This window comes from Electrona antarctica, assembly GCF_951216825.1.
Source record: "Electrona antarctica genome assembly, chromosome: 7".
NCBI lineage: Eukaryota > Metazoa > Chordata > Actinopteri > Myctophiformes > Myctophidae > Electrona > Electrona antarctica.
This window is the reverse complement of record NC_136812.1, coordinates 30,664,275-30,685,550: the sequence shown is the minus strand read 5'-3', so window position 1 is coordinate 30,685,550 and position 21,276 is coordinate 30,664,275. Positions and strand designations below refer to the sequence as shown.

At 41.4% G+C, this 21,276-nt stretch overlaps 1 protein-coding gene and 1 long non-coding RNA gene across 2 annotated transcripts; one reads left to right on the top strand and one right to left on the bottom strand.

Annotated features, from left to right (window-relative positions):
- Window positions 1–1,741: 1,741 nt before the first annotated feature.
- On the bottom strand, window positions 1,742–2,337 carry LOC306926917. The gene is made up of 2 exons (XR_013790451.1): window positions 1,883–2,337; window positions 1,742–1,846 (listed from the first exon to the last, which is right to left on the bottom strand). It is a non-coding gene; the product is annotated as an uncharacterized lncRNA (long non-coding RNA).
- A 10,429-nt stretch (window positions 2,338–12,766) lies between these two features.
- On the top strand, window positions 12,767–21,173 carry gclm (glutamate-cysteine ligase, modifier subunit). Its single transcript, XM_079505740.1, has 7 exons — window positions 12,767–13,222; window positions 13,985–14,047; window positions 17,738–17,822; window positions 18,138–18,194; window positions 19,035–19,237; window positions 20,288–20,402; window positions 20,806–21,173. Exons 1-7 carry the CDS (start codon window positions 13,085–13,087, stop codon window positions 20,973–20,975), a joined length of 831 nt encoding a protein of 276 aa, XP_079361866.1. The 5' UTR covers window positions 12,767–13,084; the 3' UTR covers window positions 20,976–21,173.
- The last annotated feature ends 103 nt before the right edge of the window (window positions 21,174–21,276 follow it).

The window sequence follows — 21,276 nt, the reverse complement described above, 5'->3', positions numbered from 1 at the left end:
TTTACCCAGGGTAGAAGCTGAGCACAAGTGCTCATTTTCAGCAACACCCTGCACATAGAAACACACAGACAGACACACACATTAAAACCTGGGAGCTGACCATGTACAACCACAGTCTTACACTGTTGGCCACTAAGCAGCTCCACTGGAGCCAGCAATGGACCACACTAAACCGCTTAAGAACTGGGGTTGGGCGCGTCAATGCACCAATGCAGAAGTGGGGATTGGCGGACAGTGCGGCATGCGAGTGCGGTGACCCTGAGCAGACCGCCGACCATATCATATACACCTGCCCCTTATACAGACCACCCTCGGAAGCCAGCCTCTTTGACCTGGGACCAGAGATGCGGGCGTGGCTCCACGACACAGAGTTGGACCTCTGACGTTACACGAAAGAAGAAGAAGGAGCAGTTGGGGGTTCAGTGCCTTGCTCAAGGGCACTTCAGCGGTGTTGGGTAAGTGATGACCAATCACTTCTCGAACCGGCAACCTTTCGGCCACAAGGGCGCTCCTCTAACCCTTAGGCCACCGCCAACGTGATGATAAAGTGTGGCATGGTGGTTTAAGTTTATGAAAACGTATACAAACAACAAACTTTTGGAAGTTACACAACCCACTAGGCCCATACCCTATAGGTTTGCATATTCTCCCCCTGTCCCCTAGGCCCTAGCCTATAGGGTAGTACCCTCACAAAAAACAAACATGCAGTAATCCTGGTGTAAATGGTAAATGGTAAATGGTGCATTTATATAGCGCCTTTATCCAAGGCGCTTTACATAGATTGTGCATTACATTCACCCATTCACACACACATTCATACACCGATTGCGGCGGAAGCCATGCAAGGTACCAACCAGCACATCGGGAGCAATTTGGGGTTCAGTGTCTTGCCCAAGGACACTTAGAAATGTAGACAGGAGGAGCCGGGATTCGAACCGCCGACCCATGGATCATTGGACGACCTGCTCTACCTCCTGAGCCACAGTCGCCACAGTCTATGCTGCCTCCCCCTGGCCAACCGGTACAAGGCTGCTGAACTTTATACCTCATACTTGAAATGCTTAGTATGAGGTATAAAGTACAGCAGCCATGTGTTCATAAAACAGAAAGATTGGGTATTGGGTGAGACTGACGTTATGTATGTGACCATGAGACCCGACCATGAGACCCGTTTCTGAATTCGTCCATGCCTCTGACTCTGATCAGGTCTGGGCAGGGTGTTGTGGTTCCAATTTAACAGCAATGGTGGTAATTAATCTCAGTTTGGCCAGATGAAGAGCCTTGGCTTGAAACGTCCTCAATAAATTATATTGGAGCAGATGAGTGTGCACGTTTTTTCTTCTTTTTTACGCCTATTTCTCCTTTCTGAGAGAGAAGACCAACCGACTTTGTCATAGATGATACAATGATAAGGTAGCAAAACCAGTAATAAATCTTATGACATCACCATAAGATAAAAACTGCTTCAACAATCCTTTTCTGTAGATCATGGGGAAGTTGGATTTGTTTCTGTTAATTGTGCAGTGAACTGTGACAATCTGGTTGTATTCATGAATTTGAAAAGGGATCATCTCATTGTAGAAGAGTGTAAACTTGTTGACTGTTGCGTAATCCAATGGCTGTACTTTGTTTGCTTATCGTATTAACTGTTCAAGCTCAAACCAAATGGAAGGCATATTGTGCAACACCCGGGTCATTTAATGTCTATACTTGTCTATACAAATAATTCAATAAAAGAGCATTTTGTTGACACTTTATTGGATAAATGAATGTTAACTACACACAGCAATTCATGCTCATACAAAAATATATGGATCTGTTGTATAAAAAAACCTCTCAGCCCGATCTCCATCCAATCAGGACATAGGATTCACACCCCTACACACAAAGCAATACAATGAAAAGCTGCCAAGTAGAGGCTCATTCCTAGCAGATGGAAATTCAGTAAATTCAAAAACTCAACAGTAGCATAAAAATATATATTGCTTGTAACATATTGACCTCCAAAGAACATCCACCTGAAAATCACTTATAAGCAACATTCAACGGAGTGTAAATTAGATTTACACGTGTGCCTTAGAACTGAAGTTGTGTTATTTCTATACAAATATTTACACATTCCATCTACAGTGTAGATTCTACACTGAACCACTCAGCCTATTTTCCTACATGGTGATGGTGTGTTGCAGTGACCTATTGACATGATTTATGTTCTTCTTCAGCAACAGGAAATACCAATTCCCCAGATACAAGAACTTGTCCATGCGGGAAAGGGTATATATAACAACACCAACATGGACAAGAACCTGATACTCTCCTCTGTCACCATTTTCTTGGGGGTCTGTAAAAGAAAACAAAAGGGTTAGCGATGAACATTTGAGAATTATGTGCATTTCAGAATATAAAATGGTAAATGGTAAATGGTGCATTTATATAGCACCTTTATCCAAGGCACTTTACATAGATTGTGCATTACATTCACCCATTCACACACACATTCATACACCGATTGCAGCGGAAGCCATGCAAGGTACCAACCAGCACATCGGGAGCAATTTGGGGTTCAGTGTCTTGCCCAAGGACACTTCGACATGTAGACAGGAGCAGCCAGGATTCGAACCGCCGACCCATGGATCATTGGACGACCTGCTCTACCTCTTGAGCCACAGTCGCACACAGTTATAAGTAACTAAGTGCTATGTGCATGATTATGCAACTAGTGTGCCTATGAGAAGAAAGTCCAAAAACGACATGATCCATTTTGTCCTATATGGCACAGATGTTTGTGTGTGTGTGTGTGTAACTACCTAAATTCGATTGCGCACTAAGTCTACCACAGTCTGCACCCATGGGAGGTCGGGATTGGCACAGATTGTGCGTGGATTCCCCTTTGCATCCTTCTTCTTCATCTCAAACCTAAAGATATATTCATAACATCGTTAACAAAGGCATACATTTTCAAGTTATTAGACACTGCCATATATTAGATAACAAACATTCTTATCTCAGATCTGCTTTTTGAAGTTTGAGAAAAAGCTTTTAACTTTATCATTTCACAAAAATGATGTGACCACAGTAGCTTTAATACTAGCCAATGGCCATTATTAACACATATATATATATACAATATCAGCACGTTTTGTATAAATGCCTCAGGGATTAGTTATTCCAAATGTTTTACACTTTAGTAAACAAGATCTATTTCCAATGTGCACGAGTACAAATTTGACAATGTATGTGGTGTTTGAATGAGAGGAAACTCTCCCAGAGTGGCCAAAGGTGAACCAACACATTTGAAAGGTGAGTCAACTGATGTTTTAAACTCACACAACAGCTCTGATGTTGCACGCGCCATCGGTTTCCTGCATCCTGAAGTTCACGACATTTTTCCTCACATTCTTTTTCATGGCCTTAACATGGCCCAGGCAGCAATTGTTATAGGAACCTGCAGAGACATAATAAATATAGGAAACAGGTTGTTTATACTGTATGAACATCCACATTTCAGCTCACTGTGATCATTCTGAATCATATTCCCTCTGTTCCCACAACCACCAATTACTTATATTACATTTAAAGTAATATTAGCTAAGAACATGTATTTGACTAGACTAGATTGTTATCTTAACAGTAGCCTATTATTAAGCAAGAAGTGAGAGAGGCAGTTTATGTTAGTTGGTGCTCAACCAGTTTTACTCTTATGTACCTGTACTACCTGTACACAAAATGTAACAATAAAGTACAAACTTGAACCTGTGAATGTTTGGATGCACCACAGTTTACTCTAGACTCTAGACAGTGGTATTTCATTTGGTACTAAAACCACAATGTGTTGACATCTTGTAATGAGGGGGGAGTAAGTAGTAAGTAAGTAGCCTTGCCATAAGGGCAGGAGCCTATCTCCTGTTTCTGTAGCGTGAGGCAGCTTGATGTACAAGTACACCCCCTGGACATGATGCTAGTATGTCGCAGGGATTTACCCCCAATCCAACCCTTGATGCTGAGTGTCAAGCAGGGAGGTACTTGGGTATGACCCGGCTGGGGATCGAACCCCGACCTCGAGGGGGGAGTATTGACATAGTAATACATTTTAAAGCATTAGAGGACACAGGTCAGGGTGCTAACTCTTTGATATTTCTGAAATGTGTGACCTCCCCCCTCTCAGGACTGCAGACACACTCCCAATGTATCAACGCAGTCTTTAAATGCACCTCTTCAAACTTCACCATACCCCCTAGCACTCCTATAGCTGTTATCCCTTCTAGAAATATGTGTTACTTATTCACATTATGTTACGCAATTTAGATAGTCCTTAAATGCTAAGAATGTTATTTAGATAGCATATTTATTTTTACTACAGTATATAGGTTTTATGTTTAGTGTTTGATAGCATAATACCATGATGTTTGTTGACTAGGGTTCATGCTTTACTTTACACTTGTATAAGTTGTTCTGGATAAGAGCATCTAAATGCCAAAATTGTAAATTGTAATGTGTTATATATCTCATTATTGCTTGTTGTAAGTAATTATCTAAGCACATGGTGGGTATCTTTTTCATATGCCAAACATGAAAACATAATAACTAATAATTATGGTTTACACATTTTTCATGAACTAGGCTACTGTACAAGTCTAGACACATATCACGTCAGTTTGGAGTCCTGTGGTTAATAGTTTTGAACAGCCAAATTCACCTAGTTTAGCAGAGTTGCAACATAAAAGGTGCATACCGCTAACAAAAACCTACACTGTTTCAGCTAATAGAGCACAACAAACTGCATATTAGTTTTACACACACTGATTTTATCAAATCAAAACTTTTCTTCCAAAAATGATATACTGTAAAAAGAATCAAACGCTACATTTGCTCTCAATGCGATAACACCAGATAATTGTACTTTATAAACAATACTGTTAATTACGTTAACAATAACAAATTTGTATCCATTATAGGGATATAACCCTTCAATGTCCACATAGTAAATACCAGAACAATACAGGTCTTCGGTAAATCAGTACAAAGTAACTTTAAAGTACATTATTACTAATGCATGACTGATAGCTCCAGGTAAAATGTGGTCTATAATGTAGCCTAAGCCTACCTACCTTGTGCCAGGCTCAGGTACATGCAGGCCAGGACAATTAAGAAGAACAGAAGTTGGGACTTCATGGCTGTTGGTGCTGTTTTCTGATCAACTACAGGAAAAAAAAAGTATAATAATGATAATTAAAAAATGCTGATTAATGCACAGAACAGAACAAAGTAGAATATTGTGAGTGCTCTCTCCTCTTCTCTCTCTTTTATAATACAGGCTGTTTCCGGTCCTGTATATTTCCCAGAAGTCCCCTCCCTTTGCACTTTTGTAGAGGAAAGTGCCATGCATGACCCTTGTCAAACACTCTTGTTTTCAAGCAGTGCATGTGCAGCTGCTGTTTCAACTTATCAACACAACATTGACTTTATTTAGCAAGGGGTTCGAGGACTATTTGGTGCCAAAATCCCTCTCTTGGGTCAGCTGCAAAAGACTGTTTCCATCAAAACGTCACAAAAGTAAACAAATTGCTTGCAAAATCAAGGTTAAGTAAACAAGACAGAAACACTAATGACATTGCTAAATAAATATGCAAAACGTTGTAATCACATGTACTCACATTCTGTACTTCACAAGATGTTCCAGCAGTACAGCTTTCAGTTTACAGTCTTTCTTGTGGTTCTCTATTCTTATAGTATGTGAAGCCTGGCCCCCATCATCCATGGTTCTCACTCCTCCTTTCTACAGACACACATTTCGCAATACTGGGAAGAGGTGTAATTTGATCAGTGAACCGTAGACGAGTGACTGTTTATCTTGGCACACTTCAAGGGAGAGATATGATGATGATTGACAAACTGCACATACTGTAAACTGTGGATCTTGTCACGCTAGCATTTCTTTTGCTGCTTGTACACATACAGTACAAGCAGCAGTGACAAATAAGCCCTTATGATTCTTCTTGATTCTTGGGGGCAATCGCCCAACCCCCCATACACACACACGCACGCACGCACGCACGCACGCACGCACGCACGCACGCACGCACGCACGCACGCACGCACGCACGCACGCACACACACACACACACACACACACACACACACACACACACACACACACACACACACACACACACACACACACACACACACACACACACACACACACACACACACACACACACAGCCCCTATCCTCAGCCCCCTTCCCTCTCTAGTCAACTCCCAATTCCAGACTTTTCGATTCAGTAGGCTACATTGTAACTGTGGTGATTTAACCTATTTCTAATGTTTTCTTAAAGTGTACAATATATTTTTTTCCTTAACCAATAGAGATACTAAACCACTCAAATTCTTACCATTGATACAAAATAATACCAAATTATTTGTTTAGTTTTAATTGTAAAAAACAGGATGCTGTGCTGTTGCAGCAACACTCAATTATCGATTGGGTTCAAGTCCCAATCCCATGAGTGACCGTTGCATGTCACTCCCCGCATCTCTCTCCCTATTTCCTGTGAGTCTACTGTCCTATCAATAATAGTCTTGCATTGCCATACTGTTGCCTCTCACAATTTCCAAATGCCATTTGGAGATTGTGGAATAGTTGTCTGGCTACGCGAAATCAATAAAGGCATTCTCTGTCTGAGAATGAGGGACCCTCTTAAGCATTAATATGTCACCGATAAGTCTGACAAGGACTAGAGTTCTTTGATAACATTTAAGATATATGGGGAGAGAGCATCCATCAATGGACTTGAAATAAACAAATAATGTTATCACACCTTTCAGTCAAAGAGATGGGGGGAGTATAGGGAGGTAGAGATGTCAGGCTTGAGACTCATTTTTTCCCTGTGTTTGTTGTTTCTCCACTTCAGTTTGTTTTTTCTGTGTTCTGTTTCTTATCTTAATTCTGGGAATGAGGTAGTGGCAGTGGCACCCTAGTTTTCTGTCTTGTTTTTGGTTAGGTAAATGCTACGTATAGCGCAAGTGCAAGGTTAGTTCAGTCAGGTATACTGGAGAGGTTACACGCTGCGCTCATGGGTGCATACGGATGCTTATTACAATGGTACTACACATGACCAATACAAATACATAATAAATTAAGATAAAATAAATGAAACACGGCCCCCTCACATATTAGAAGGACAATACCAGTCACCAGAACCTAGAATGGGTGTTTTCAATGAATCTATTATGGTTCAAATGGAGTTTGAAGGTACAGTGGGTTTGTATAGGATAAAATGAATATCAAATATATAAATACTGAATCGAGCAACTTAAAAACTGTCTGGGGGGCTCACAAAAGCCTGATATAGACGATAAAATACATCTGTTAGTCAGAACATTTGTGTGAACAAAACACACAAGAGAGACATCCTGTACAATGTACATTCTTCCCTATAGCCACAATGAAAATTGTACTGCTTCCTTCACATGTTTGATATATCATTTGCCTAAGGATTAAGATGTATACTGTATGCAATGCCTATACCTGCACCGTGCCTACCGGGAGAAGGCTTTTTGTCTTCCGTTGACCCCGTTGAGCCCACAAAGTGGAGAATGATCGTCTCACTGATTTGTCTCTCATACTCAACAACACAAATCCACATTCTGATTATTGTTACTTTAGAAATGGTGACTTACAATTGAAAAAACATATTCTAGTGTCTAAATTCAGCAAACGCATCGGAGAGGAGTCTGCTAACCCTGTTAACCACTTTAACCCCATATATGTAAATAGTAACTGAGTGAAGTCTCCCAGGGCTATTTGGTCTTCTCCTAGTTTCCCTCTACAACAAATCTCACTGATCTAAAAACTCACATACTGTATGTTATCAGATATGTTATTTTTGCGTTTCACGACACATAAGGGTTCAAGTTTTTTAATGAATTAATTGATGCTGACATATAGTCTATTGATTCCACAGTCAGTTATTGATGAAGACAAGGGACAACAATAGCATAAGGTGAGCCACTTCTTCCACATTGGAAGTGGGCTAGTATAGGCATCTTAATGCTAAGGATGAACTTCTGTGCTCAGCGCTGCCACCGGTTTTGTTACTGCTCACCATTCCAACATTTATTACCCCAACCCCCACTTTGGGTTCCCCTTTAAGCTCCGGCTTTACATTTCCCCTGCATGGGATCTCCTGCTCTCTCATTTAAGCTTTGAAGGGATACCTACACACTAAAAAGTCATTTGTATTATTGTCGATTAAACTTGATGCTCAAGACAAAGATACATACATATTTCCACCTTTCCACCTATTTTTGCATAAAATATGAGAATTTGAGTGTTTCAGTAGTGATTGTGAAAGTGTTTCAATTGTGAATGAGAGTCTCATTGGCATTTACGAGTGTCATCATTTAAGTCCTACGTCCTAAGTCCGCTCATAAGCTTGGTTTGGATTTGCAGACTTAAAATGGACATGTCTCCTAGTCTATAACATGGCTTATTAGTCCATGGTGGTGCAATATGTCACGTAGCCCGTAGGTTATAAGCATTATGATAATGATATTGCATTGTGATTGAACATTTTCATTTATGTATATCCATATTAGTTTGTTCATGATTTCACATGAATTTTTCCTGATTAAACTGCCAATTTCAACACTTATTTGTGGGGACAAAATTCCATGTCATCTTGTAATAGCTACACACTGATGCTGATGAACACAGAGTGTATCAAGGTTATTGAAGAAACAAAATGACAGTACAAGGACAGGATGTCTGCTGCTGTCTGATTGTGAAAAACATGCAACTTCCTAGTTGAACAAAGACAGACAAAACTTGACACACCATGACTTGTTCACCATTCACTGGACTATCTGTTCCTCAATGCGGTAGGCTCAGATTCTGTCCCTCAATTTGACTCGCGGATGAGAGAGCTGGTCAGCATTTTACATGTGGAAAGACTGAGGTTCAAACTGTATGGTAGCCTGGTAAAATTCTCTGGAAATATTGGGCATTCTTTTTACTGCACCTGAGAACTTGATTGATTGTTGCAAATGAGCAGTTGTTGAGTGGTGTGAAGTCATTTCAGATGTTTGTATTCCCCTAATGTCTTCTTCTGATTGTTTCAATGTTGCTGTCAGTGTCTAATTATTTCCATTTTTGTTTTCTGTATTTATTTTGTATATGTGGGAGGTGCACTCATGTTAGGCATCCTGTCTACAGTATATGTGTACCATGCCACAGGAGGCAGCATTACCCTGGAAGTGACAATCCAAAATGACAATACTGATGTCGCTGCTGCTTGACAAAATATGCATTTCTGATCACTTTAATCTAATTTCTCTGAATATAATTATTTCTGCATACATGAACAGTGTCGTGTATATTTTGTACGTCTTTAATTGTTATGATGAATTGAAAATGGTGGACCCTGATGTAAACAAGTCTTCTGAGTTTCATGGTTTCATCCACAAAGTAGCAGTTTTTGTATAGACTTGTGCTTTCGTTTGAAATGTACCCATTCTACATACTGTGAAATAAAAATTTCAATCAATCAATCAGTCATTATGAATATGAACTATAGAAATGTCTGCTTCTCAAAGTGTATACCTCCACGAGGCCCGGGTGCCCCCCTCAGTCCTGGGCTGCAGCCATCAGGTCACGAGGAAGCCGTGGGTGGGAAATAGAGTTTGTGTGACTGATGGTACAACTGTGTGGACAGAAGTGAAAGTGCTTTTTGGAGGTGTTCTGTATAGAGGTCTGTCAACATGTGATTCCTATTTGAGGATAACTAGATGTTTTGTGCATGAGTCATGAGTCATGACATATGCTGTTGTTGTTTGTAAGGAATTGGTCCTGCCCACAAACATGTCAAAACCCTGTTTGATGGTCATTGTCACATGACGCAGGAGACCATTTGTGCCTAATTTGGTGGGAGGCATTGTGGTGACATTAGCATTTTTGTGGGTGTTTAAGTCAAATTGGCTCTGCGATGTTTAGAGGCCCTCAATGTGTAATTACATTTTGAGACGGATTGGGCATAGCTTTCATGTTTGTGGTTATACAAAACAGGCCTCTCTCACAAACTCTGAAAGCATATCGTAGCCAAACAAATCAGACATCAGACACAGATATAACTAGAAAAAGTGCCCTTCTGGGCACAGGTCTCCACCAGGAGGATAGGAGAGTGTGTGTGTGTGTGTGTGTGTGTGTGTGTGTGTGTGTGTGTGTGTGTGTGTGTGTGTGTGTGTGTGTGTGTGTGTGTGTGTGTGTGTGTGTGTGTGTGTGACGCGACTTGGCCTGTTGTAGCGCCACCATGAGGCTGATTTGAAAACGGTCAAGTGGCATTTCTTCCTCAGCCTAGTAGTTTCACCGCAATCGGATGCTGCGTTGAGGAGTTGTGGCGATTTGTACAAAACGGGCTACTCCTGAAAACTTTAAAAGCCAATCGTAGCCAATCAGGATGGATAATTATGAGAAATCAAACAAATCACATGATCACATGACTATGGAGAGCATGTGTACCGATTTGCGTGAAATTTGGATAAAATCTGAAGGAGTAATATTAGAAAAGGTGTTTTACATATGTCAGCCTCCTGGTGGCGCTATAAAGAGCAGATGTGAAAAATTCCAGGCAATGGTTTTTCCTTGACCTCTAGGGAGTGTGCATACATGGTTTTACACAGATCGGTGCAGTTATAGGTAAAAACACAAATCGGCCAGTTATAGCACCACCATGAGGCTGAGTTGAAAATATTCAAGTGGCATTTCTTCCTCGGCCTAGTGGGAATGTGCGTGCAAAATTTCACGGAAATCACACGATGTGTTCATGATTTGCAGCATTTTGTTTGAAACGGAGCACTCCTGCGAACTTTGGAAGCCAATCGTAGCCAATCAGGATGGAGTCTGAAAAATCTGAAAGACCAGTTTCGTTGAATGGCTCTTGAGAGACTATGTACCAATTTGCGTAATGTTTGTACAAAATCTGTAGGTGTACTGTCAAAACATTTGTTTTGCACAAAGCGGCCTCCTGGTGGCGCTATAACAGGCCAATGTGAAAACTTTGGAGCAGAGGTTCAGCTCTGGCATCCAGGGAGTGTGTGTGCAGAGTATGGCTGCGATCAAGCCAACAGTGCCAGAGATTAGCTGTTCACAGACGGACGGACACACGGACGGACAGACAGACACACGGACACACGGACGGACGGACGGAGTGCAAAACATACTCTCTCCCCATGCCTTCGGCCTGGTGGACAGACAATAATATGACGAGACTCAGAGACAAGAACAAAATGGTAGAAGATCTTGGCAGACAGAAAAGAGTGTGGCCTACATATGGGGAGTTGGGTCATACTCATGATCGAAGGAATTTAATTCAGGGGGGGAGATGTGATTGTACGACCTCCTGATTTACAACCATGTGTGCCTGCACATGTGGCAGCTGTTTAATTAAATTTGTCTTTTAAGCACTTGTGCACCGTTGCACAACTTGCACTGCACACTAGCCTACTTTTTTTGGATCAGCATTTTTTCAACCATTTTATTAGCTAATAATCAATTTGGCTTCTAACCGATTAGCTATATTTTGACTTCTGCCCTGTGTTTACCTATGTCACACCACCAATCCGACCAGTATGCAGTGGTGGAAAGTACATTTTCTTAAGTAATGTACTTAAGTACAATTCTGAGGTACTTTTCCTTTACTGGATATATATATATCAGCCCTATATATTTAAGCCATTTGAAAATAGCAGATCAACGCATTGTGAGCTTGTAGATCTGCTATTTTCAAAATATTTTTTACATATTTTGAACTTGTGAGTAGTTACATACATTGCAGTATTGATACTTTTACTTAACTCAAGTAAAACATTTGAGTATTTTTTCCACCACTTGATGCCAGTATGTTTGACTCATATAGTGTCGGGTGCTTTGTCAGCCTGTACCCGTTGTACCCATCCATCCGTCTGTGTCCCTTTTGTGCTCATGGAGATGTCTGTTTCTGTCTAGTCTAGTGTCTATACCTCTGTCCCTTTTATGGAGATCTCTATGTGTCAGTTCCTGTCTCTTTTATGCTCACATAATGGAGATTCCTGATCAGTATATGTCATATATGGAGATCGCCGATGTCATCAGTATTATGCCCAAAGCCCCATATGGGCATGCCCTTGTGTGCCCATAATATGGAGCTGACTAATTATTTAGCAAGGAATGTTTTAAATGTTTGTAATCTTGTTTTTGAGGGGCGCTATAGCCCCATCTATGCCCAGCTTTGTGTGTTTACGTACCATGGAAATGATTTGATTGGCTTAGCACGGAATGTGACGTAGGGCCTATGATGTATGATGGTAAGAACGCCCCTCACTTCACACAAGTGTGATTTTTCATAAATAATTACAATCACTGAAAAGCTCTCCTGTAAAAGAGAAAATGCCATTCACACCCCTTAATTACTGTATATGCTCCAATTCCTCGCCATGCCGAATACTGGATATTAAGCCTGGTCTAAACATTATTTCAGAAAATGATGATATGATATGATATGATATGATATGATATGATATGATATGATATGATATGATATGATATGATATGATATGATATGATATGATATGATATGATATTCCCCCAAAAAAGCAATATCCTACACCCCCATCTAGTGGTGGAAACTAGGACTTTCGTCACTTTCCCTTAAATAAACGAAATCCATTCCGGTTCAATGATCCACTCCTGCTCGCCCAGACGCCCACACAGCCTGATCAAGCCAAAGCTAAAGCCATTCCAGCCAACGCCATTCACAACTCCAGCGCATGTTTTGACCATTACTCATTCCAACGTCCGTGTGGGCGTAGTTGAGCGGCTTCCATAACCGGACCCGGTCTTTCAATTCAAGACAACACAAACATTGAATGCAAGTCATTGTGACAGTGACTACTTGTTTTTAAAGGTGGTGTCACTGGTGTGTGTGACTCGGGCCTCTCTAGTTTACGACTATTGTCACGAGCCAGGGAAGAGGGAACCGGATAACCGAGTGGCGTCTCGTCGTGACGTTGATCGAAGAACTAGTGAGGAAGTTTCTACCAAAACCCACATGGAGTCTCAAAACACTGCCGTTAATGTGAACGCAAAGATGTTGCTAAACCACGCCAAGACCCTGAGGCTCCACACGGGGAATCTGGTCAATAGAAGTCGCCTAAAAAAGAAATGCCCATCTTCGCCAAGTGAAGAGGTAAGGTGGTCAATGAATGACAACATTATGACATGCTTCAGTATGACCTGACAATGTGTGGGCATTTAGCATAGCTTGATGTTAGCAGGGTTTACGCTAGCACTCATCATTTGATGAGTGGTGAGCTAAACGTTTCTGATTACCGATACTGGACATTACTTTAGTTGAGTATAATAACATCGTTATACGACAGGCCAGAGAGATCAGACCCGAAGGAGTCATTTGAAATAGTAGGCTATTAGTTCTAGTTGAATTGGTCGTACTGGAATTGCCCTAGGCTATGCCATACATTTATTATATATGATCTGGCCCCAGAATATTCTACCAATAGCCTATATGCTTTGACAAATTGACAGGTGCCGAAGCCTTTGAGCAAGGGAAGGCACTAAAACTGTCTTGAACCCCCCCCCCCCCCCCCCCCTGTCTGTCTGTCTGTGTCTATGTGCAGGGCATTGCTGAAAATGAGGATTGTGCTCAGCTACAACCCAAAGAAAATAAAATAATCATTGATTTGCTGAAGTCATAAGTAGAGTCTGGGAACACAATTATATAGTCCATTCACAAAGCAGGTCTTTGGTCTTTCAAGTGTCTTGGTTACACAATCTGGTTTGGCTGTTAACATCGTCACTTGGTACCAACTTATGATTAGATAAATACCTTGCTTTATGAGCCCATTAGATATTTGTTTGATTTATTACAATGGTCATACAGACCTAAGATGATGATTTGCCATTCATGTTTCAATTCACATTCACTTTTCAGCTTCAGGACTGCATTCGGGCCACACTGAGTGAATGGTCTTCCACAACACAACTACCTGTAGAGGTGAGGACTGAGGAGACGTAAACAATTTGATTTAGATGTTCATTGTGGTACTCTCTAGTAAACAGTAAACATAGCCAGCCATGTCTTTTTTTCCAAAGAAGCTCACCCTACAGCGATAATAGCCGATGCATGTATAACCTCACAATGCATAACTGAGAGCTCGTAGATCTACTACTTTTGCAATCTTTTTTTAATTTAAATCACCTACAGTATAATAACAAGGTTGAAAGCCAGTAGTAGTATGCGAATGAGCTACACAATGAGACTCAATACTACGTCAGCAGACAACAGGACTCCACGGCCTGGAAAAACAAAATAACACTCTGTTGGTTGACATCAAAGGATGGCCCTGGATCTGCTGAAAGGGAGCTGTCATGGTGATTGTTCATGCAGAGTTAGCTGCCAAAAGCGCCATTCCAAATGTGGATCTGCAGGCAGGGAGGGCGGGGGGACAGAAACTTTGGTCTGGGTTTTGTTGTTCATTCAGTAGGCACTTAACCACTTTGAACCTGGCATGCCTATTTCAAGCATGCCATTGTCATGTAAAAAATAAATAAGAAACACTGTGAACATAGCAGATGTACAAGCTCACAACACGTTGCATCACGACTCGTTGTGAGGTTGTAGATCAGCTCATTTTCACTATATTCGTTGTACAACGAAGTACATAGATAGGTCTGAGTGATCAAATGTAATGTATTCCAGTAGCTTGCTGTAGTCAGCTGTTTCATGTTAAAGTCAATTGCTTTAAACTATCAGATTCAGCGGCGTCTGCATTTTATGGGCAAACGGAACCAACTGATTACATCCCTACTATTACGCAGGATGTAGCTGTTTTGGTAGTTTCATCTGAACTATCTAACAATGTTCTTCATCTCCATGTTCAGGTTGATACAGTTCTTCATCTCCATGTCCACTAGGTTCAGGTTGATACAGTTCTTCATCTCCATGCCCACTAGGTTCAGGTTGATACAGACAGTTCTTCATCTTCATACCCACTAGGTTCAGGTTGATACAGTTCTTCATCTCCATGCCCACTAGGTTCAGGTTGATACAGTTCTTCATCTCCATGCCCACTAGGTTCAGGTTGATGCAGTTCTTCATCTCCATGCCCACTAGGTTCAGGTTGATACAGACAGTTCTTCATCTCCATGCCCACTAGGTTCAGGTTGATACAGACAGTTCTTCATCTCCATGCCCACTAGGTTCAGGTTGATACAGTTCTTCATCTCCATGTCCACTAGGTTCAGGTTGATACAGACAGTTCTTCATCTCCATGCCCACTAGGTTCAGGTTGATACAGTTCTTCATCTCCATACCCACTAGGTTCAGGTTGATACAGACAGTTCTTCATCTCCATGCCCACTAGGTTCAGGTTGATACAGACAGTTCTTCATCTCCATGCCCACTAGGTTCAGGTTGATACAGTTCTTCATCTCCATGCCCACTAGGTTCAGGTTGATACAGACAGTTCTTCATCTCCATGCCCACTAGGTTCAGGTTGATACAGACAGTTCTTCATCTTCATACCCACTAGGTTCAGGTTGATACAGTTCTTCATCTCCATGCCCACTAGGTTCAGGTTGATACAGTTCTTCATCTCCATGCCCACTAGGTTCAGGTTGATGCAGTTCTTCATCTCCATGCCCACTAGGTTCAGGTTGATACAGACAGTTCTTCATCTCCATGCCCACTAGGTTCAGGTTGATACAGACAGTTCTTCATCTCCATGCCCACTAGGTTCAGGTTGATACAGTTCTTCATCTCCATGTCCACTAGGTTCAGGTTGATACAGACAGTTCTTCATCTCCATGCCCACTAGGTTCAGGTTGATACAGTTCTTCATCTCCATACCCACTAGGTTCAGGTTGATACAGACAGTTCTTCATCTCCATGCCCACTAGGTTCAGGTTGATACAGACAGTTCTTCATCTCCATGCCCACTAGGTTCAGGTTGATACAGTTCTTCATCTCCATGCCCACTAGGTTCAGGTTGATACAGACAGTTCTTCATCTCCATGCCCACTAGGTTCAGGTTGATACAGACAGTTCTTCATCTCCTTGCCCACTAGGTTCAGGTTGATACAGTTCTTCATCTCCATGCCCACTAGGTTCAGGTTGATACAGACAGTTCTTCATCTCCATGCCCACTAGGTTCAGGTTGATACAGACAGTTCTTCATCTCCTTGCCCACTAGGTTCAGGTTGATACAGTTCTTCATCTCCATGCCCACTAGGTTCAGGTTGATACAGACAGTTCTTCATCTCCTTGCCCACTAGGTTCAGGTTGATACAGTTCTTCATCTCCATGCCCACTAGGTTCAGGTTGATACAGTTCTTCATCTCCATGCCCACTAGGTTCAGGTTGATACAGTTCTTCATCTCCATGCCCACTAGGTTCAGGTTGATACTTGATACAGTTCTTCATCTCCATGCCCACTAGGTTCAGGTTGATACAGGGGTGGGGGGTGCAGTGGGGTGTGATGGGGATAGGTTGAGGTGAGTGTGAGATTAGATTGGGCAATGTTAAACACAGCCAAAATTTGTTACTAAATGTAATTTCACTGAGGCTCTGAAATTTCACATCTGTTCGATCACAATACAATGCATATAGAACCACACATTTTTTTTCTTTTTTAAACACAACATAGAAAAACAACATGAAAAACAAAAAAATGTGGAACGCCCTACCAACAGTCATTAAGACATGCGAATCCCTTGACTCCTTCAAAACCGCTCTCAAAGGGCACCTACGGACGACTGCAATTCGAAACTGGCCCCGTAAAATCTGAATCCCCCCACCCCTTTTTCCTCTCACTGTATATGTTTTTTCCCCCTTTTTACCTCCTGTTATGATGATTTTGTGTTTTTGGTTATATAGAAGTGTATATTTGTATGTCTCTAAATGTTCTGATGAATTGAAAAACCCTATTGTAAACAAGTGTAATGCTTTATGGTGTCGGCCACACAGTTTTTGTATTGAGTTGTGCTTGAAATGTACTGTAATTCTGCAAACTGTTAATAAATACTTCAATCAATCAATCAAACCACAATACGGACATTACATTACACAGACAAAAATAAAAAATACAAGACAAACGAATACACCACAGTCTTGACATAATTTGGTTATGTTTTTGTGTTCTGAAATCAAATAAATATTGCTAACTAATTAAGCATATTGGATTATATCAGGAATGTTTGTGTATATATGACAGCAGATGTGCGTGTGCCTCATTGCAGCTTAGGTCGCCTTCACACCTAATACTTTGGTAGACTCGCATGTATGTAACTAGCCACATGCTCAAAGAGCACAGTGAAAAATAAAAGAACACAATAAAGGTACCTTCATGGCCACATGAGGTAACAATACACAGCAGAGTATGACCGTCGAATGAGATCAAGATGGAGATGAGCTGTAAAGGCAAGGTTAAGAACGGCTAGTTCAGTCAAACATTCATTATATATAAAACAAAGGACAAAAACACAGTAAAGTAATTGGAAAAGTTCTGTACAATTTCTTTCTCTCTCTTTCCACCTTTCTTAAAACTACAATGATGTAGCTAGCTGCTTGTATGAAGAAGAATCTAATTCTGTGAATTCATAGTCATAATGTGGCCCAGAGTAACAGTGATGTTCTGTTCTGTTGTAATAATCATCTTTGAATAGTGTGCTTTGTTTTGTCATGTAGGAGCTCCCAGTTACCCTGGACTGCTCCATCCCTCAGGCAACAGATGCCATCACTCCTGAGGAGAGGGAGGAGCTAAAAGTTTCCGGTCAGTGTTGAAATTCTTGTTCTGCAACGCAAATATTGAATGTTTGCATATTCACATGGTGCTGTACAGAATGTCGTCAGCTGCTACAGTACATGAAAATAATATATTCAATAATACCCTATTGTTCTGAATATAAGATATAAAATGTTTTTTTCCAATGGAAATATCCTAAAAAACGGGGTCGTATTAATCGGGACTAGACTATTTGGTCTTCAATGTTCTTTTTACACAAATGAGTCTTGAAAAATGGGGGTCGTCTTATAATCAGAGTCGTCTTATATTCAGCACAATACGGTATTTGTTATTGTTTTGCAGTGAAGCTGTTCCTGTGTGAAGCTGATGAATCATCTATCAGAGATGCAGTGGAGATGGGTAAGTCTGTCTACAATCACAGCTGCTTAAAACAAATGGTATTTTAATGTCTGTATCACACACAACTGAATGCACCAGACCAGCAAATGTGTCACTGCCAAAGCCACACCCCTTCTTGGGGGCATGCTCTCAATTGTAACCGTACGCTATTAGGGTTCCAATGGACACCGTGCCCCTGAGAAGAGACTTTGGTGGTGATATGTTCCCGGTCTGGTGTATGGCTATGCACAAAGAAACCTTTTTTTTAGATCTTTACTTCAGATAGGTCAGTGTAGACTGTAGAGAGACAGGACACCATGGGCATTCGCATGGGAGAGACAGGCGGGTCCTCACAGGCTCACACTGACAAGGAACATGGTCTGTGCTACCAGGTGCCCCCATGCACAGTACAACTTGTCTAACACAGGGTTCCTACAAAAGTATGGAAAAGTGTGAAATTTCTTTTCGGTTATGGAAAAATATTTATGTTTCCAGACTATTACTGCTGTTCTGTCCATGCGGTCCGTGATTCCAGCTCGTGCTGGGGTGTCCACACTTCCAGGGCGGCCAGTACATTCTGGCAACAGTGGGCCTTTACACGTGGCAGCCGGGGGGGGGGGAATACAGACATACAGACACCCCAGGCACCTAAGGTGACATCACAGACACTGACTGAACCGTCCACTTTTTATCTCTGACACCTGGATGTTTTGGCCGCAGCTTGCCCGGGGTCAACCCACAGACCCGAAATTAGAGTCTGGAATTTCTTTAAATTCCAAATGTGTAAACCCTGCTATCAGACCCCTAAGAAAATGAACTTTCACTTGGGAGCGCTTCATCCTCTGTTTCTCTCTTTGGCAGCCTGCCAGACCTTGGCGGTGTGTCAGCTCGATTCTGTGATCATAGCACCGCCTGGGCTCCCGGAGGGAGACAGCCAAACCTTGGCGCACCTGCAGCCAGCCTGGGAGAAGCTGGAGGCTCTGGTCAGGTGCCAGAAAATTGCTGCCATTGGCACCTCTGACCTGGACAAAGATTTGCTGGAACAGCTCTACAATTGGGCTGAAGTGAGTATGGGTGGTGGTGGAGGAAGGAATTCAATGTCTGACCATGTGTATTTTACGTCAGGCGTATCGGATGTGTGGTTCTAGACTCGCAGAGTGCATACGTAGGTGTTACGGCTGGGGAATGGAAGTTCACATGGCACCTCGGTGTGCATCATCTTGCAGTTTCGTAGAAGTGTTAATGATTTGTGCTTGTGGATTAAGCAACTAGATTTTGGAGGGATAATTAGTAAGCAGTCATTAGTTAGACGGGACAAATTTGGGAGTTGTACCACAGTAGAATTGTGGCTATGGGTGACATCATCCATCGTCTGCAATTGCACTGATGAAAGGCAATGTTGTTTTCCTTCACCAATGCCATCGGCCCGCCCAGGTTCAGCCTATGCTTAATGTGTTTGATTTATTTATTAAGTTTGCAGAATTACAGTACATTTCAAGTACAACTCAATACAAAAACTGTTAACTGTGAGTGGACGACACCATAAAGCATTACACTTGTTTATAATAGGGTCCACCATGTGTAATCCGTTGTTCGACAGAAAATAACATATCTATATCCTCTGATACCTACCTCTGCCAATGTTGTTAGGGGGACATATAATAGCGTGGGACAGCCAGACGCTGTTATGAACATAGATATATATATATATATATATATATCTATGGTTATGAAGTTACTGCGCTGATGTGTTGGTTCGAGTTGAATACAGAAGGCATCAAAACTGTTGTTTGGTTAACTTGATTCTATCCTTGATTCATAATGCGGTTTAAGTGGTACTAGTGCTATCTAGTGGCCGGATGTATAATGACATGTCAAAAAGTCTAGCCTGCGATTATAGGACTACCTCGTTTTTTAATTTAAAAAAAACGTGTCTAGAAAAAAACGTATCTTATATTCGGCACAATACGGTAAGACAGTGGGAACATTATTCAGTTGCAAATAATGTAAAATGTTGACTCACTGCTGTATGTGTTCACAAATTTACTGCTAAAGCGTTTATACTATGACACACACGCACACTCCTGTATTGAAGGGCTTTCTCTGTGGTCCAGGTGAAACCCAGCAGTAACCAGGTGAACCTTGCATCATGCTGTGTGATGCCTCCTGACCTCACTGCGTTTGCAAAGGAGTTTGACATCCAGTTGCTGACACACAATGACCCAAAAGGTAAAAAAAAAATTCTGCTATTCAGGAAAACAAATTCATGTTCTTAGTTAAGCAAGACAAAATACTAAAATTAAACATGATTATGACTTTGAGTCAAATCGAAACCTTTATTTATTTATTTATTCTCAAAGAGCATTGAGGTTTACCCTATGTTTGCACACACAAATTAACATTAAGACACATACAGATATAACACACAAACAACAAAATAAGACTAGTAAGTTAAAAACAGTTACATAGTGAGGTAGGGAGATTGCACAAATATTATATGAGTGTGACTGCAATTCCGGTAAAGCTGGTATGAGTTGTGTGCAATGCAATCTGTTTGCATACCTGTTCAGTTTTGTGGAACGCTTCTTGTTTGTGTGAACCAAACATCCTTGACCTCTCTTTCTGCTCTCAGAGCTAATGTCTGCAGCCACATTCCAGGAGGCTCTGCAGGAGAGCACCCAGGACCTGAATGTCGCTAACTGGAGGCTGGAATGGGTCCTTCGCTACTCCATCATAGTCAAGAGCAGGGGCATCATCAAGGCCAAGGGCTACCTCGTCCATGCAAGGAAAGACAGCCCCTAGCAAAGCCTGATGAAGAAGACTTCTGTTTTTGTTCACACAGCAATGACATACAAAGTAATAATGCCACTTTCCAAAATTGTTCTGAGACACCATGTTCTAATGTGTAAGGTGAAAGGAGGAGGTTTCTCCTTGACCATCTATGATTTTTCCTGTTGTAGAAGCATTCCATACCATTCTCAAGTAAACATCTAAACGTGATTCACCTCAGTTATTTTTTTTAAGACTTTAAATTAGTATGTGTGTGATCAAGGGAAGAATATGTCACCTTTTATTTAGTGAATTTCTCAGATGCAGCTCTCAT

Excerpts from the sequence above, each read along its gene's own strand:
- gclm (XM_079505740.1), top strand. The coding sequence starts at position 13,085 with ATGGAGTCTCAAAACACTGCCGTTAATGTGAACGCAAAGATGTTGCTA. Across the intron at positions 19,238-20,287 it reads AGCTCTACAATTGGGCTGAA|GTGAAACCCAGCAGTAACCA; the intron begins GTGAGTATGGGT and ends TCTGTGGTCCAG. Across the intron at positions 20,403-20,805 it reads GACACACAATGACCCAAAAG|AGCTAATGTCTGCAGCCACA; the intron begins GTAAAAAAAAAA and ends TTCTGCTCTCAG.